This window comes from Stomoxys calcitrans, chromosome 1 (genome assembly GCF_963082655.1).
Source record: "Stomoxys calcitrans chromosome 1, idStoCalc2.1, whole genome shotgun sequence".
Classification (NCBI taxonomy): Eukaryota; Metazoa; Arthropoda; class Insecta; order Diptera; family Muscidae; genus Stomoxys; species Stomoxys calcitrans.
The window spans coordinates 252,149,241-252,165,268 of record NC_081552.1 but is presented as its reverse complement, the minus strand read 5'-3'; the positions used below and the strand labels follow the sequence as shown (position 1 = coordinate 252,165,268).

The 16,028-nt window shown below is 37.1% G+C and overlaps 1 protein-coding gene across 9 annotated transcripts in view; it reads right to left on the bottom strand.

The window, feature by feature from the left end:
• LOC106093800 (prominin-like protein) overlaps positions 1-16,028 on the bottom strand; it is an 86,896-nt gene that overhangs the window by 26,180 nt on the left and 44,688 nt on the right. For all 9 annotated transcript variants that reach the window (XM_059360980.1, XM_059360969.1, XM_059360988.1 and 6 more), the window contains exons 2-4: positions 1,863-2,471; positions 1,613-1,757; positions 1,397-1,525 (exon numbers count right to left, since the gene is read on the bottom strand). In XM_059360980.1, the coding sequence (XP_059216963.1) occupies positions 1,397-1,525; positions 1,613-1,757; positions 1,863-2,190 (602 nt within the window). In that variant the 5' untranslated portion in view covers positions 2,191-2,471. The remainder of the gene's footprint in view (positions 1-1,396; positions 1,526-1,612; positions 1,758-1,862; positions 2,472-16,028) is intronic.

Genomic DNA, 16,028 nt, shown 5'->3' with positions numbered 1-16,028 from the left:
AAAAACTTCATACCTTCATGTGGAAAAACAAATATCTTCAAGAGTCTCTTTTATCATATCATTTAAGTAAACGGTCTAAGCAAATAAGTTATAAATTACCACAGCGCTATTCAATTGTTATTTTACATGAAATAGTTAAAGTTCATTAACGAACTGTGTTTTGGGTTTCTCTCAAGTAGACAGATGGCATGAATGAGTTCTACCCGAAAGAGAGAAAGAGAGAGAGAGAAGGCTGAAAAACTGTTCTCAAACAAAGTTGGTATGTCTTTTTAATGTAGATGGAGCCAAAGTTGAACAACAAAATTAGCTTCAAAGTACATAGATTTAATTTAATAGCCATGTAGCGTAAATAAAGGAACCGGAATTATAAAGAACCCGCGGGTCCACATTGTAATATGGTTCACCCATAATGCCCTACTCTACTCCTAAAAGTCATTCATTTAATTGCATATAGTCCTAAGTCTCAAGACCGGGTTTTAGTACTACAAGTCATCAAAGACTAGATGCAAAATTTGAAATCTACTGCCTAAAACCTTTGCTACTATCACTTTTATACCGACTATCTATTTTTTACACCCTCCACCACAGGATGGTGGTATACTAATTTCGTCATTCTGTTTGTAACTCTCCAAAATATTCGTCTTAGACCCCATCAAGTATATATATTCTTGATCGTTATGACATTTTATGTCGATCTAGCTATGTCCGTCCGTCCGTCTGTCTGTCGAAAGCACACTAACTTTCGAAGGAGTAAAGCTACCTGCTTGAAATTTTCCACAAATACTTCTTATTAGTGTATGTCGGTTGGCATTGTAAATTGGCCATATCGGTTCAGCTTGCATAATAGGTATTTACCTTTTTTACTTGGGAAAATATGTAATTTCAGATATTCTTGCAAATTTATAATATTTTAAAAATGCCCTTTATCCTATTTACATTCTTGCAAAAACCTTACAAAAGCCAAAAATTTCACAAGTGTTGACACACTTTTAACGCTCTCTGTATACAGGTACAGGTGTTGTAGCCACATATTACGTTCGTTGGCAACCCTATTAATTTCTAGTTTCAGCTTAGATTTTTTCAAGTTAATAGAACTTACGATATGTGACGTAACGTAACGTATTGCACTGTAAAGAGTTTTAATTATTGTATTCCAAATGTTACTCCTTTTTTATTCATCTCTTTAACATCCTAAATACCATTCTATTCCATAAACAAAACAAAATCTAATTTAGCCACACATCACCAAATCATTTCTGCATAAGTTCTATATAAAGAACATTTACATCGTTCCCCTTCTTAGTTGCAGGAAAAATCTTTAAATCAAACTACAAATACCCCATAGAAAATGAAGGAGAACAAACATGCTTGGGCAAGCAGCAGTTATTATACTTACAATATACCCGTCGCCAGTATTATTAGCAGGAAACCCAGAAACACTCTTCGACAGGTATCATGTTTCTTATCAAATGGTTCAGAGCGGCCACCACAGGCACCAGCACAACGGCAGCAACAAAAGCATAAACTGGAAAAAAGTAAAGAAGAAGCAAATACATTTCAATATAAATTATTCGAAAGTATAAATACATCCAGGCAGGGTTACTACACTTACCCTATAATTGGCATGGATGCCACCAATATAGCTACCAACAGCACTATCAACAATATGGGCCAATAATGTAAGACCAAATCACCCCATTCGTTGCGTTCCGCCTTGGGGCCCTTTTGTACGTTGCCATCTTTAAATTCAAAATATCCTGGAATAACCAAAGGGAAAAAAACCAAGGTTTTCATGTTAGTTCACTTCTATTTTTGGCTTTGGGTTTGATTGATTGCGTTTAGCTTTGGCTTTTCGTACTCACCATCTGGCAGAGGATCATCACCTCCTATTAACCACCACATTACTTTGTGACTAATTTCGTACAGAGGCTTCATGCCTCTGGCATTGTAGGTTGTTTTACTGTGATATGTTACATTCTTGGACCATTCTGTGTATTTGGTTGGCATCAGCTTCAACTCCGTGCTCAATTCGAAGGCTGTTGTGGTCGTAGCATACATGGTGGTGCCCAAAATAAGAAATGAGATTACCATCATATTGGGCATATTGCACAGCGATTGTGGTCGAGACGAGATTATTCTACGGCACAAGAAGCCGCCGTTGTTGCTCATACTCCTTCTTTCACCTGCCATGTTATTTCTTTTCCTAGCTGGCGTGTGGTTGGCGGTGGTGCGTGCGTGTATTGTGTTAATCTTATGTCCTAATGGCCGCTTGTCTTGTTCTTTGCCAGACTTCCAGATAAAAATTTATGATGAAGGAATGTTTTGAGAAATGAGAGGTTTTTGCCTTTATTTCATTGAGTTCAAATCATTTGGCCAACATCATATGGGAACCCTAAACGATTTCTTTCGCATGAAATCAACGTTTTAGAAAAACAAAGGGATGTTTGGGGGAGAAGTTGAAAGTTTGTTATCTGTAAGAAAACAAAAAAAAAAGCAAAATTGTTAGTTGCTTATTAGGAGAAAAGATTTCATGATGAAAGAGATGCCAGCCAGTAGTTTGTACTCAAATCTCTTATTATAAGCCGCGTGTTTCTTTATCCTAGCCTCATTATCATATAACCCTCGTTGGTTTCCTTAACATATGGAGCAATTGAGTTCATTTTCATTGCCATACATGGAGGTTGCCATAGTTCCATATTAACTAAGACAACATTTGCAATAAATAAACAATATATTATAAACATATAAGTAACTACAAATACAAATAACAACATATAATATTAGCTAACGCTCCATCCATCTACATACATAAATGTAATTTAGGTAGTATGAGTCTGCTAACCCAAAGCACAGTGATTGGTCGAATGACCGCAAAGAAAAACTTAAAATCAATAAAATATGTACAAAAATTTTGTCGACATTTTTCTATAGAAAATTTTGTCAAAATTTTTTCTATAAAAATTTTATCAAAAATTTTTTTTAGCAAATGTTGCCAAAATTTTTCTATAGAAAATTTCGTCAAAGTTTTTTCTATAGAAAATTTTGTCAAAATGTTTTCTATAGAAAATTTGTTAAAATTTTTTCTATAGAAAATTTTGTCAAAATTTTTTCTATAGAAAATTTTGTCAAAATTTTTTCTATAGAAATATTTGTCAAAATTTTTTCTATGGAAAATTTTGTCAAAATTTTTTCTATAGAAAATTTTGTAAAAAATTTTTTCAATAAAAAAATTTTGTCAAAATTTTTTCTATAGAAAATTTTGTCAAAATTTTTTCTATAGAAAATTTTGTCAAAATTTTTTCTATAGAAATATTTGTCAAAATTTTTTCTATGGAAAATTTTGTCAACATTTTTTCTATAGAAAATTTTGTAAAAATATTTTTCAATAAAAAAATTTTGTCAAAATTATTTCTACAGAAAATGTTGTCAACATTTTTTCCTATAGAATTTCTTTTAAATTGTTTTTTATAGACATTTTTATTTGTAAATAGGTTTTTCCGTAGAAAATTTGGTCAACACTTTTTCTCTGTATAGAATTTTGAAAAAATTTTATATTGGGTTGCCCAAAAAGTAATTGCGGATTTTTCATATAGTCGGCGTTGACAAATTTTTTCAACGGCTTGTGACTCTGCAACTGCATTCTTTCTTCTGTCAGTTATCAGCTGTTACTTTTAGCTTGCTTTAGAAAAAAAGTGTAAAAAAGTATATTTGATTAAAGTTCATTCTAAGTTTTATTAAAAATGCATTTACTTTCTTTTAAAAAATCCGCAATTACTTTTTGGGCAACCCAATATCTAAAGAAAATTTTGTAAAATTATTTCTTTTTTTTCTCTTTCGAGACGAGCTCAATGATCGGAGATGCAAATGGAAAAGGAAAGCCAAAGATAGCAACACACACCAACCATTATGGGACACGTTTCGTCTTTGGTTAGACGACTTTTCAATGGCTTCAAGGGCCGCGCGTTGATATGTTGTATTTGAATCAAACAGATGCACAAAAAAAATATAAAGAAAATATTGTCAAAATTTTTCCTGTAGAAATGTTTTGTCACAATTTTTAAACTTTTTTCACGAAATATGAATTCGCAATAATTTAAGGATCTTCGCTCTCTTTCTTCTCTTTTTTATACCCTCCACCATAAGATGGGGGGTATACTAATTTCGTCATTCTGATTGTAACTACTCGAAATATTCGTCTGAGACCCTATAAAGTATATATATTCTTGATCGTCGTGAAATTTTATGTCGATCTAGCCATGTCCGTCCGTCTGTCTGTCGAAAGCACGCTAACTTCCGAAGGCGTAAAGCTAGCCGCTTGAAATTTTGCACAAATACTTCTTATTAGTGTAGGTCGGTTGGTATTGTAAATGGGCCATATCGGTCCATATTTTGATATAGCTGCCATAAAAACCGATCATGGGTCTTGACTTCTTGAGCCTCTATAGTGCGCAATTCCTATCCGATTGGGATGAAAATTTGCACGACGTGTTTTGTTATGATATCCAACAACTGTGCTAAGTATAGTTCAAATCGGTCCATAACCTGATATAGCTGCCATATAAACCGATCTTGGGTCTTGACTTCTTGAGCCTCTAGAGGGCGCAATTCTTATCCAATTTGAATAAATTTTGGCACGTAGTATTTTGTTATGATATCCAACAACTGTGCCAAATATGGTTCAAATCGGTTCATAACCTGATATAGCTGTCATATAAACCGATCTGGGATCTTGACTTCTTGAGCCTCTAGAGGTCGCAATTATTATCCGATTTGACTGAAATTTTGTACGACGGATTCTCTCATGACCATAAACATACGTGTTTATTATGGTCTGAATCGGTCTACAGCCCGATACAGCTCCCATATAAATCGATCTCTCTATTTTACTTCTTAAGCCCACAAAAGGCGCAATTCTTATTCGAGTTGGCTGACATTTTACACAGGTCTCCAACATAAATATAATTTAATTGTGGTCCAAACCGGACCATATCTTAATATCGCTCTAATAGCAGAGCAAATATTTTCTTATATCCTTTTTTTTTCCTAAGAAGAGATGCCGGGAAAAGAACTCGACAAATGCGATCCATGGTGGAGGGTATATAAGATTCGGCCCGGCCGAACTTAGCACGCTTTTACTTGTTGTCTCTGTTTCTACCTCTATCTCTTTCTCCCTCTATTTCTCTTACTCTCTTTCTATTTCTCCCTCTCTCTCTCTTCCTCCCTCTGTGTTTCTCCCCCTCTTTCTCTCTCTGCCTCACTCTTTTTTTCTCTTTACCCCTGTCCTTCTCTCTCTTTCTCACACTCTCTCTTGATGACTCTCTTTCTCTCCCTCTAGCTCTCTCTACCCCTCTTCCTTTCCCTTTATCTTTTTTTCTCTCTCCCTCTAGAGAGGTACTTTCACTCTCTCTTTCTCACACTCTCTCTAGATCACCCTAATTTCTCTCACTATTTTCTCTTACTCTCTCTTTTCTTTTTCTCTCTTTTCTTTTTCTCTCTTTTCTTTTTCTCTCTTTTCTCTTTCTCTCCCTCTTAAATCTATCTCTCTCTCTCCTTTCTCTCTCTCTCCTTTCTCTCTCTCATTTCTCTTTGTCTCACCCTTATTCTCTCATTTCCGTCCCCTTTCTCTCTGTCACATTTACCCTCCCTTCCTCTTTCTCTTTGTGACATTTCCTCACCCTTTCTCTTTCTATCTTTCTCATATCCTCCTCCCATTCCTACCTCTTTTTCTCTCTCTCATTTCCCCTTCATAGCCCCCTTCTCTTACACTTTCTTTTTTTCTTTCACTCTCTTCTCGACTTTTCCTCTCTTCCTTTCTTTCACTTTCTGTGTTTCCTTCCTCCCTTTCCTCTTTTCTTTTTATTTCTGAATCTTTCCTTTCCTCTCCCACTTTCCCTCTTTCTCACCGTCTTTCTCTCTTCCTCTAAGGGTACTCTGTGTTTCTGTCCATTGGAAATCCGTCCCCCTCTTTAATTTGCCTGCGTTTTTTTTAAATATGGATCTTCTACCTTTTATTTTCAAAACATCTACTTTAACCATGTCGTCCTTTGTGATTTCGCACCACTGTTCCACCGCCTTCATATGTTAAGAAACGCAAGCTGTAAACAAGTTTGCTTGTAAGTAATAGTGTGCAGTTTTTGTTTACAATTTTTGATTTCAAATAAATTGCCGTTTCGTTTTTTCGCATCGCATGAGTGCAACACATTACACATCGTCATCGGCACCGTCCGTTGCCGTTGCTGTTGTTGCCGTGCCACATTCAATACCAGTTCCCCAGTATTATAAACACGCTACAACAATTTGCCATCACTTATAAGGATTTTTATGGTTTTGGAGGGGCCAAGTATCCTTTTCGGTGAGTGATGTGTTGGGTTGCCTAGGGTGGCCGTTTCGTAGTGACATAGTTACAATGGGCTATGGGTACTACGTCGTCATCGATGATGGTGATGTTGATGACGATGATAGCAAAGTCCTCTTTACACATGTTTAATGGCACACTCTTGTGATTTATCGAACTGGTTGCATGTGTGTGTGAGTAATTTAGGTGATAGTGTCTGTTGCCGATGCGACTAGGAGAACAAAAAAAAAATTGCCTTCATCCATATTAAAAAAAAAGGTGATTGACCTAGACTGCGACACCTTTTAATCTTTTCAAGTTATCACGTGTCGCGTGACAAATTAAACCATAGAGACTTTAAGGATGTCATAAAAACAAAAACAGGAAATCGATAGTTCTGGGTTATGAACTACACCCTCTTGTGAGACATTTACAAAAGTGTTATAGGAATTCGGTCAAACCAATTAACGAGAAGAATTTATTGCACTGACATTTCTCCCACCCCAACCCCCAAAATATTCCTAAATCTGGCATATTTACCGACCATGGTAAATATGGGATTCAAATGAAAGGTATTTGCGAGTAGAATACGAATCTAACATCCAAATGTAGGACCAATTTGGGGTTTAAATAAATGGTATTTGAGAGAGGAGCACGATGCTGACATTTTTTCAGGGCCAAGTGTCTGGAGCACCACCTCACCCCCGAAAACACTCCTATATCGGACATCATGAGCATATTGGGCTGAAATAAAGTCTATTAAGAATGGAGTTAATCTAACATTCAATCTTAAATGACATTAAACCCTCACAGTAAAATTCGTAGTCCAATTAAGATCAAATGGGATTCAGATAAAAACACTTACTGTTAGTCAAGCGATATACATGTACAAGGATAATTTTGTTCCATATAAAGTAAAAGAAGGCGCAACATAGCGGGCCAGGTTCGGCTAGTCTTACATATAAAATTCAATTTGTGTTTGTTCGTCGGTTTTTTTCGTATAGGCTTAAAAACGGCTGAACCGATTACCTTAAAATTTTCACAGATTGTGTAAGTCGGTATGGAAGGAAATATAGGCTGTATAATTTTTTGATATCAGGAGGGGGACGGACCCTCCCCCTTACCCCAAAACTACTACCCAAAAATAAAAGTGGACCGATAGGGACAATATGGGATTCAAATGAAAGGTATTCAAGAGTAGATTACGAATTTCATAAAAAAATGTTGGGTCCAAGTACCTGTGGGGCCGCCCCAGCCCCAAAACCCCTTAAAATAGGTTTATTTGACAATCATGACAATATGGGACTCAAATGAAAGGTATTCGGGAGTAGATTACGAATATGGTCAATAAGTAGGAATAGAGGCTTTATAATTTATTGAGAATGGAAAGGGGGTGGACCCTCCACCGTTACCCCAAAAACACCAGACAAAATCAAAAGTGGACCGATAAGGACAATATGGGTATCAAATGAAAAGTATGCGGTAGTAGATAACGAATCTGGCATACAAATTCATGTCGAAATATAGGGGGTCACCCCACCCCCACAAAAACGCCCAAAATGGGGACATTAGCCAATCACGGATATATGGGACTCGGTTTGTTTGTTCCATATAGACTAAGAAACGGCAGAACCGATTTTCTCGAAATTTTCGCATATTGTGTAGATTGGTCTGAAAGGAAACATAGGCTATATAATTTTTCGATATCGGAAGGCGGGCGGACGCTCCCCCTTATGCCAAAAACGCCACCTATATCCGAAAGTGATCCGATGGGCACAAAAGGCTATCAAATGAAAGGTATACGAATATGGTATTAAAATTTGGGTCCAAGTACCCACGTATCCTAAAGATACGTTAAAATTGTTATTTGACCCATTATGACAACATGGGACTCAAATGAAAGGTATTTGAGAGTAGAAAACGAATTTGATATTCAGTTTTGGAGCCAAATGTTTTGGGGTACGCCGTAAAGCACCCCCTAAACTGAACTTCATTTCCTTTGGGAATAAAGAACGAATTTGATATATATTTTCAGTGCAAAGTGCTGGTGGCCGCCCCAGCCCACCTAATGAGGTTCCATCCCTCTCCTAATGAGAACATTACCCTAAGGAAGAACATTACCACCAGGAACCGAGTAGGGGCAAATTCTCGCAAATTAATGAGTCCTTTCCGATTCGAGGTTTAAACTCAATGATAAGGGAACTTTTTTATAGCCGAGTCCGAACGGCGTTCCGCAGTGCAACACGTCTTTGGGGAAATTTTTTTAAATTACCATGCATGGCATTGTACCTCGCATATGTCGCCAACATTAAGAGAGGATAAACATAGCTTTGTCCGATGTTCTAGCCAGGATTCGAACGCGTTCAGCGTTCAGCGTCATAGGCATGAAGGGCGAAATGTCCCCATCCTAAAAGGATATTAGAGAGTTAAAGAAGCCCCAGCGGAGCGGGCCTGGTTCGGCTAGTTTTCTATAAAATAAAATTAAAAGAATACAAAAATAAGAGAAAAAATTTAAATTAAAATAAAACTGAAATAAAATAAACAAAAAATAGGTCATATTTCAAGATTCTAAACTTGACAATAAATATCACAGGAAGTATTGGCAAAATCAATCTTCGCTTTTAGATACCTATACATACACACATGTGATTAATTAAACATCAACGAAAAAAAACAATGCAAATTGTCCATTGATGGGGGCATATGTCACTCATATGTGCAATATGAGCGCGCAACCATTCATTTTCCTTTGTATGTAGATCAAAAAAACTTAAAAACACTCACGTATAAATGTTTATTATTCTAAAAAAATATATATATTACAGTCAGACATTTTTAATGTTTGTTTAAATCATTCATGAAGCGTCATTTGTTGTTTTTTTTTCTAAAATAAAAAACACTTTTCAAATAATGACTGCTAAACTCATTAAAGTGATAGGTACACCGTCATTTTTACAACGCCAAACACCATCAAGTGGCAAATAATTATTTGTCTTGTGCAACTCTCGTGTGTAGTTTCTAAGGGGAAAACTAAAACCACAACGACATTCTTGAGTACCACCATCACCACACCAACACAGTCAAAGTGAATTTAAATAAAAACACACACACACAAATACTCTTCCTAATTAGAATTATTAATGGGGAAAATTTTTATCAGTACTCCCCAATGCGCTGATTTGTTATCTTTTTATCTCTCCACTTCAGAAAACAAACAGTCGTAAAACGCACGCCACACTCCATTTCGGTTAGAAGGGTATTTTTACGATATTGCGATATTTAATTGCAATTAAAAATGTGTTTTATGTACTTTTAATGTCAAATAAATAAATAAATAATGAATAAGGTGTGAATGATGACTAATGACGGCAATCATTAAATAAATACAAAACAAGTAAAAGCGTGCTAAGTTCGGCCAGGCCGAATCTTATATACCCTCCACCATGGATCGCATTTGTCGAGTTCTTTTCCCGGCATCTCTTCTTAGGCAAAAAAAGATAAAAGAAAAAATTTGCCCTGCTATTAGAGCGATATCAAGATATGGTCCGGTGCGGACCACAATTAAATTATATGTTGGAGACCTGTGTAAAATGCTATAGACCGATTCACACCATAACAAACAAGTGTGTTGATGGTCATGAAAGGATCCGTCGTACAAAATTTCAGGCAAATCGGATAATAATTCCGACCTCTAGAGGCTCAAGAAGTCAAGATCTGTAATGTGTCAAGGTAACAAAAAAAAAATTTGAGATCATGGTCTTCTCTGGTCAATATAAGCCTTCTGTTAGCCTGAAGTCGGGGGATCGTACCGGTCGAAGTCTAGGTTCGCTCTGGCCATCTAAACTAAGCTATATCAACACCCCAAAATCCTAAGTCAGAGTCTGGAACGGAACGCACGTGCTCGGCAAGCTAGCCTGTTCGGGAGATATGGGCGGGGATCTTGTTCCATTTCATGACTAAACCCATTACAAAAAAAATTCACGTGCGATTTAAATGCCCTTAAAACTCCATTTATTTCCTTCCTGTGACACTATCCAGAGCATAGGTGTCAAGCTCTGGGCCTCTCTACCCACCCATCCTTACTGGTTTTTCAAAACGTTTTTCCAAAATTTTAGAAAAACCCCTAAAACAAGCCTTTACCTTAGATACCTGGTTCACATTAGAAAAAAATTATTCCATTTTTAGTTATTTTTATTACAACCAAAAATTCAAAATGTCTAGGAAACCATTTTCTTTTTTTTTTTTTTTTTTTTTTTTTTTTTTTTTTTTTTTTAGGTTATATATACAAAAAAAAAAAAACAACAAAGATTAGATTTAAAGGGGCGGAGCCATACTACTTAAATATATGTGTAATTTAAATTGAATTAAATTTAAAAATGGAGAATTCAGACCATAAAGAGATTTCAAAGGGGGTGGGGGGGAGTCTGATACAACTATTTAATCAGAATGGCCCCCTTTAGAAATTCCTTTATACATATACTACGCAAAATACTTAACTTTTATCATGTATCAAAAAAAAAATTAACAATAGAAAAAAAAAAGGACTGTTTTGCTTGCTTTTGTCTAAAGACTTACGGTTTCACTTTTGTTTTTGCAACTGCTGACGATCTTCCAACGATGCATGAAGGCCTCCTTGCGGTGTTCGAAGTCTGGTCACACAAAAATTATAATGGCTGGATAATATGGTTTAGATAAGGGGGTTATGATACATGTTAAGAGTTAGTAATTTCCTTCTCTTATTTTACAAAAAAATGATTTTTAGGGATTTTAGAAGTTATCTTAAAGGTATTGTAGGTTAGGTTATAGATAGTATAATTAATAAAAAAAAATAGAAAAAATAAAAAAAATCAAGTTAGGTTAGGTAATATTACGGAAATTTAAAGTTAAATTAATATTTAAGGGTTTTTTTTTTTTTTTTCTTATAAATTTGGGTTTAAAGGAAGTATAGTTGTAGGTATTTTTAGGTATTAATTAGTTCAATTGCTGCGACCTTCATTAATTTGCAAATCCTATTTATGTTATGCCAGCTTTCACTTGTTACATACGCTGCGGAAATCAAAATCGGCATATGTGGCCCGTCAATAAAAGGGGAACCCGTCTCTCGAGTAACCCAAAAGCCCACGTGCCTGGCTTTATGGGTTTCACAGGCCTATACTCGAGAGAGGTTATGTATGACCAGTATGCCCTAAAAAAAAACCAATTACGGAATTAGATCCTGGGCAAATCCACATAAAAAAAATCTATCCAAAATTACCTGGGTATTTTAAATTCAGGAATTTAATAAAAATCAAAAATTCGTTTGTTCCAATTTAGACAGAATTTCATTCAAATTGAAACAAAAAAAAAATACGGAAGTAAAAAGGTGTCTTTGCACACAAACAACTTCGCTTAATCGTTCACACGATTTAAATTTGGCCGTATATATAAAAAAAACACTGTACCCTTTAAGGTCTTTCCTTTTTTTTTTCTGAGTCTCACTTTTTTCGCTTTGATGTCTTGTTGCGGAGGATTACAAATTAAAAAGAACTTGTCTTTCACATTTCGACTATCACCAAGGCTCGATGTGAAGACAGAATCAAAAAAAAAAAAAAAATTCTTTAAACAAGAAGATAGAAAAAGATAACTGGTTATTTCGCATTCGTCTCAAGAGCCCAAGAATGAAAACTATTGCTTAGAGCAATAAAAAGAAAAGAGAGCAAAAAAAAAAAATTATCATCACCAAAAGCTCTAGCCATCCATCAATCATTGCCCAATCATAGATCGCTTTTGTTGTAAATACCAACTCGAAAGTAAATAGAAACAGACTGGAAAAGAGAGCCACTAACGTCATCCTCTTGTCATTTCCATAGCATCGACAGTCCTCGTGCTTAATCATAGATTGCTGTTGTTATAAACAGAATATCAGATAGACTAAAAAAAAACATCATACGGACTGTACAAACCCAATTAATGTGTCAAGGCCAGTGATGGCAAATTAAATCATTCGTATAAAAATAATTATTCTGTGAACAATGATGATAAAAAAAATATGTACCATTACAACACAGATTTTGTTCCGATTGATGATAAAGAGAGAACAAAAGCTGAAGTCAAGCCTTAATATCTTTAGCATGGAATTTTCCCAAAGGTCTTCCTGACATATCCTCAAGATCATAATAACAAGATCCATGCTTCGCTGAAACTCTAGCCTTCTCAAATTGATTTGCAAGTTTGCTATTAAAATGGTCTGCAGCCTTCGACTGCGCAAAATTTCTTCGAAAAACGATTTGACCTATATCAAAGTTAACAGCTCGTGATCTCAAGTTATAAGTTTTAACATTTCTCTCATATGCCTTCCTAATATTGTCTTGTACCTTTTTCCTTATCAAATCCGTCTTCTCATCAGGTTTTAAGTCAGCTGTATGGTCATCTAAAAGATTTAATTGGCGAAGGAGGCTATACGATTTTCCATTGGTCATCATGTTCTGGCCAAATACTGTAAAATAGGGAGAGAATCCAGTGCTAGTATGAATGGAGCTTCTCAGAGCACAACTAATAGAGGACAATTTCACATCCCAGTCCCTCTGACTGGGGTTGACGTAGGCACGTATTGCCGCCAAGACTGACCTATTGACTCTCTCACTAGCGTTTGCTTGCGGAGAGTAAATGGCTGTCAAGTTATGAGACACTCCATAGCTATCTAGAAATGATCTAAACAAATTCGATTTAAACTGCACCCCATTATCCGTCGTTATGCATTCTGGAACCCCAAAAATATGAAAAATGCGTTTCTCTAGGAATTCAACGATGACATTAGCAGTAAACTTTCTAATGGGTTCCAAAAAGTGAAACTTGGACAAATGATCCAGAACGACGATTATACCAATAAGCCCTGTCGATGATCTTGGGTACGGACCCAACAAGTCTAGATACAACTTTTGGAATACTCTAGTGGAAATGTTCTGCTGACCCATCGGTGGTCTCAAAATCCTGTTGGTAGACTTAGTCTGCTTGCACACTTCGCATGCCGAAACATACTCGGAAATCTGTTTCGCCATCTTAGGCCAGAAAAAGAAAGTTTTCAAACGCCCTAGGGTCTTACCCAACCCTCCATGTGCCGAAAGCGGGTGGTCGTGTGCTCGCTCGATGAGATCATGAGTTAAAGACTGTGGAACCCAAAGTTTCCAAGATAGTTGTTCCTGCACGGCATCACCTGTGGCATGTTCTACCCTCTTATAAATGAACCCATCTTGTATCCTAATATCAGGAAGGTGCTTAATGTTAGAACTTAATCTCTCCTGAAGGTCCAAGTAATCGGGAGACTTGAACTCCTCTGATCCTAAATCAATCTCGACCGAACTATCTAATTCCTCTATAAACAATCCGTCAATAGCTAAATGGCCTATCTCATCATTATTTTCCGAATACATGCGGGATAAGGAATCTGGCACAACGTTTTGGCTGCCCTTTCGGTGTCTTATGGTGAAATTGAAACCTTGCAGTTTCAACGCCCATCGTGCAAGACGTCCATGCAAGTCTGTCTGGCCCATCAGCCATTTTAACGAGGCATGATCCGTTATGACCTCGAATTGGTGGCCCTCCACATAAGCACGAAACTTTTTGATGGCCATGACGGCCGCCAAACATTCTTGCTCAGAAACAGAATAATTCCTCTGCGGTGTCGTCATCTTATGGCTCATGTAAGCAATAGGGACCTCCTCACCATCGTCATCCCTCTGAGCCAAAACCGCCCCAATACCATATTGACTCGCATCACACTGTATTGAAAATGGCCTAGCAAAATCCGGGTTGTGTAACACCGGAGCCGAACAGAGAATCTCCTTCAAATTAGTAAAAGCTTGAACTGCCTCCTCAGACCATAAAAATTTCTTGCCCTTTTGAAGCATATCGGTAATTGGTGAACTAATCGAAGCGAAATCACGAACAAATCGTCTATACCAACCACAAACGCCTAAAAATCTCCTTAGCTGACGAACGGATGTTGGCAAGGGAAAATCTCGAATGGCTTGCACCTTCTCCGGATCAGTCTTAATAGTACCATAACCAATTATATGTCCCAAATACTTCACATGTCTAAGCATGAACCGACTTTTCTCCACATTAATTGTCAAGTTTGCCTTTCTCATGCATAAAGCTATCTCTTGCAGTAGTAGAATGTGCTCCTCAAATGTCTCAGTAATTAGAAGCAAATCATCTAAATAGATGAATACTTTGGTCCTCAAATTCGCCGGAATAACTCGGTCCATGAGTCGGGACATCGTCTGTGGGGCGTTACACAAACCAAACGGCATGGTAACGAACTGGTACAATGGACGGCCGGGTACAGTGAAAGCGGTCTTCTCCTTTGACTTTTCATCTAATGGAATTTGCCAGAAGGCGTCCTTCAGGTCAAGACTCGTAATAAATCTTGCCTTTGGGAGCCTACTTAAAATTCCATCGATTAAAGGCAAAGGATAAGCGTCTTTCACCGTAACACTGTTCAACTTCCGTGCGTCCAGACACAGTCGTACCTTCCCAGGTTTGTGTACCAGCGCCACCGGCGATGACCATGGACTTTGCGACTCTTCAATCACGCCTAACTCGAGCATGCGGTCAATCTCTGAGAAAAGCATTTGTTCTACAGCGGGCGAAACCGCAAAATGCCTCTGCTTAATCGGTTTACTTTCACCAGTATCTATGGTATGGGTAACTAAAGACGTCCGTCCTAGCCCTTCCTTGCTGTATGAAGGAAATGCGCTAATTGCAGCATTAAGAACATTCTGCTGATCTTTGTCAAGGTTATGTGTATCCTCATTCATCCCAATCTCGTCTACTCCCAATGCCGAAGTCATAGACCTGTTCTCTGAAAATAAGTCATTGGCTAAACCAAATTCTCTAACAAAATCAACTCCTAAATAAACATTTTGTGTCAAATTAGGAATTATTAAAAACGTAATGTCTCTAGTTTGTCCCCGAAATGAGACTGATGTCGTTACACAACCTACAGCAAGGTGTGGTTTCCCATCCGCGGTCTGCAGTTTTATATTGAATCTATTCCAAGGATATTCGTTCTGGTCCAAGAATTGTTTCGCGTAATCGGAAGCGAAGCAAGAAGTCGTAGCTCCTGTGTCTATCAATCCTACTACTTCTTTCCGAAAAATTTTCACTGTCGCATATGGTCTTAAATCAGATTTGACCATACCAGATACAATAGCAGAACAAAATTTCCTACGACAAGACAAAACATTCCGCCAAAAGGACCTCAACCTACTCGTTGACCTTTTCATCCTCCTAACCGGAGTGGGTACTAGAATTTCCTCATGGAAGATCCTCGCTCTTGCCTCTTTGTATTCCTTGAGTCGTATATGATACGGCTTTACATGTCTGGGGAAGTCGTCATAGGTGGTTGCTACTCTCGTATCTGTATTGTCAGAAGGGTCAGTTTGACATTCTATGGATTTCAAAATTGTGTTGCTTTGGACTGAACATATCTGTTCGTCCGATTTCCATGGTAGTTTTTTGGATGTTTGTTACATTTTGAACAGTTCGGTTTATATACGTTCGGAGTTCCGCAACCGTAGCAAAACACTTTTCTGTCACCTAAGCAGTCTTCAAACTTGTGGCCTGGCTCCAAACAATTCCAACAAGTAACCTCAATTATCTCGTCGATTTCTACCGTCTCGTCCTCAATAACTTCCTCAATTTCAATTTCTGA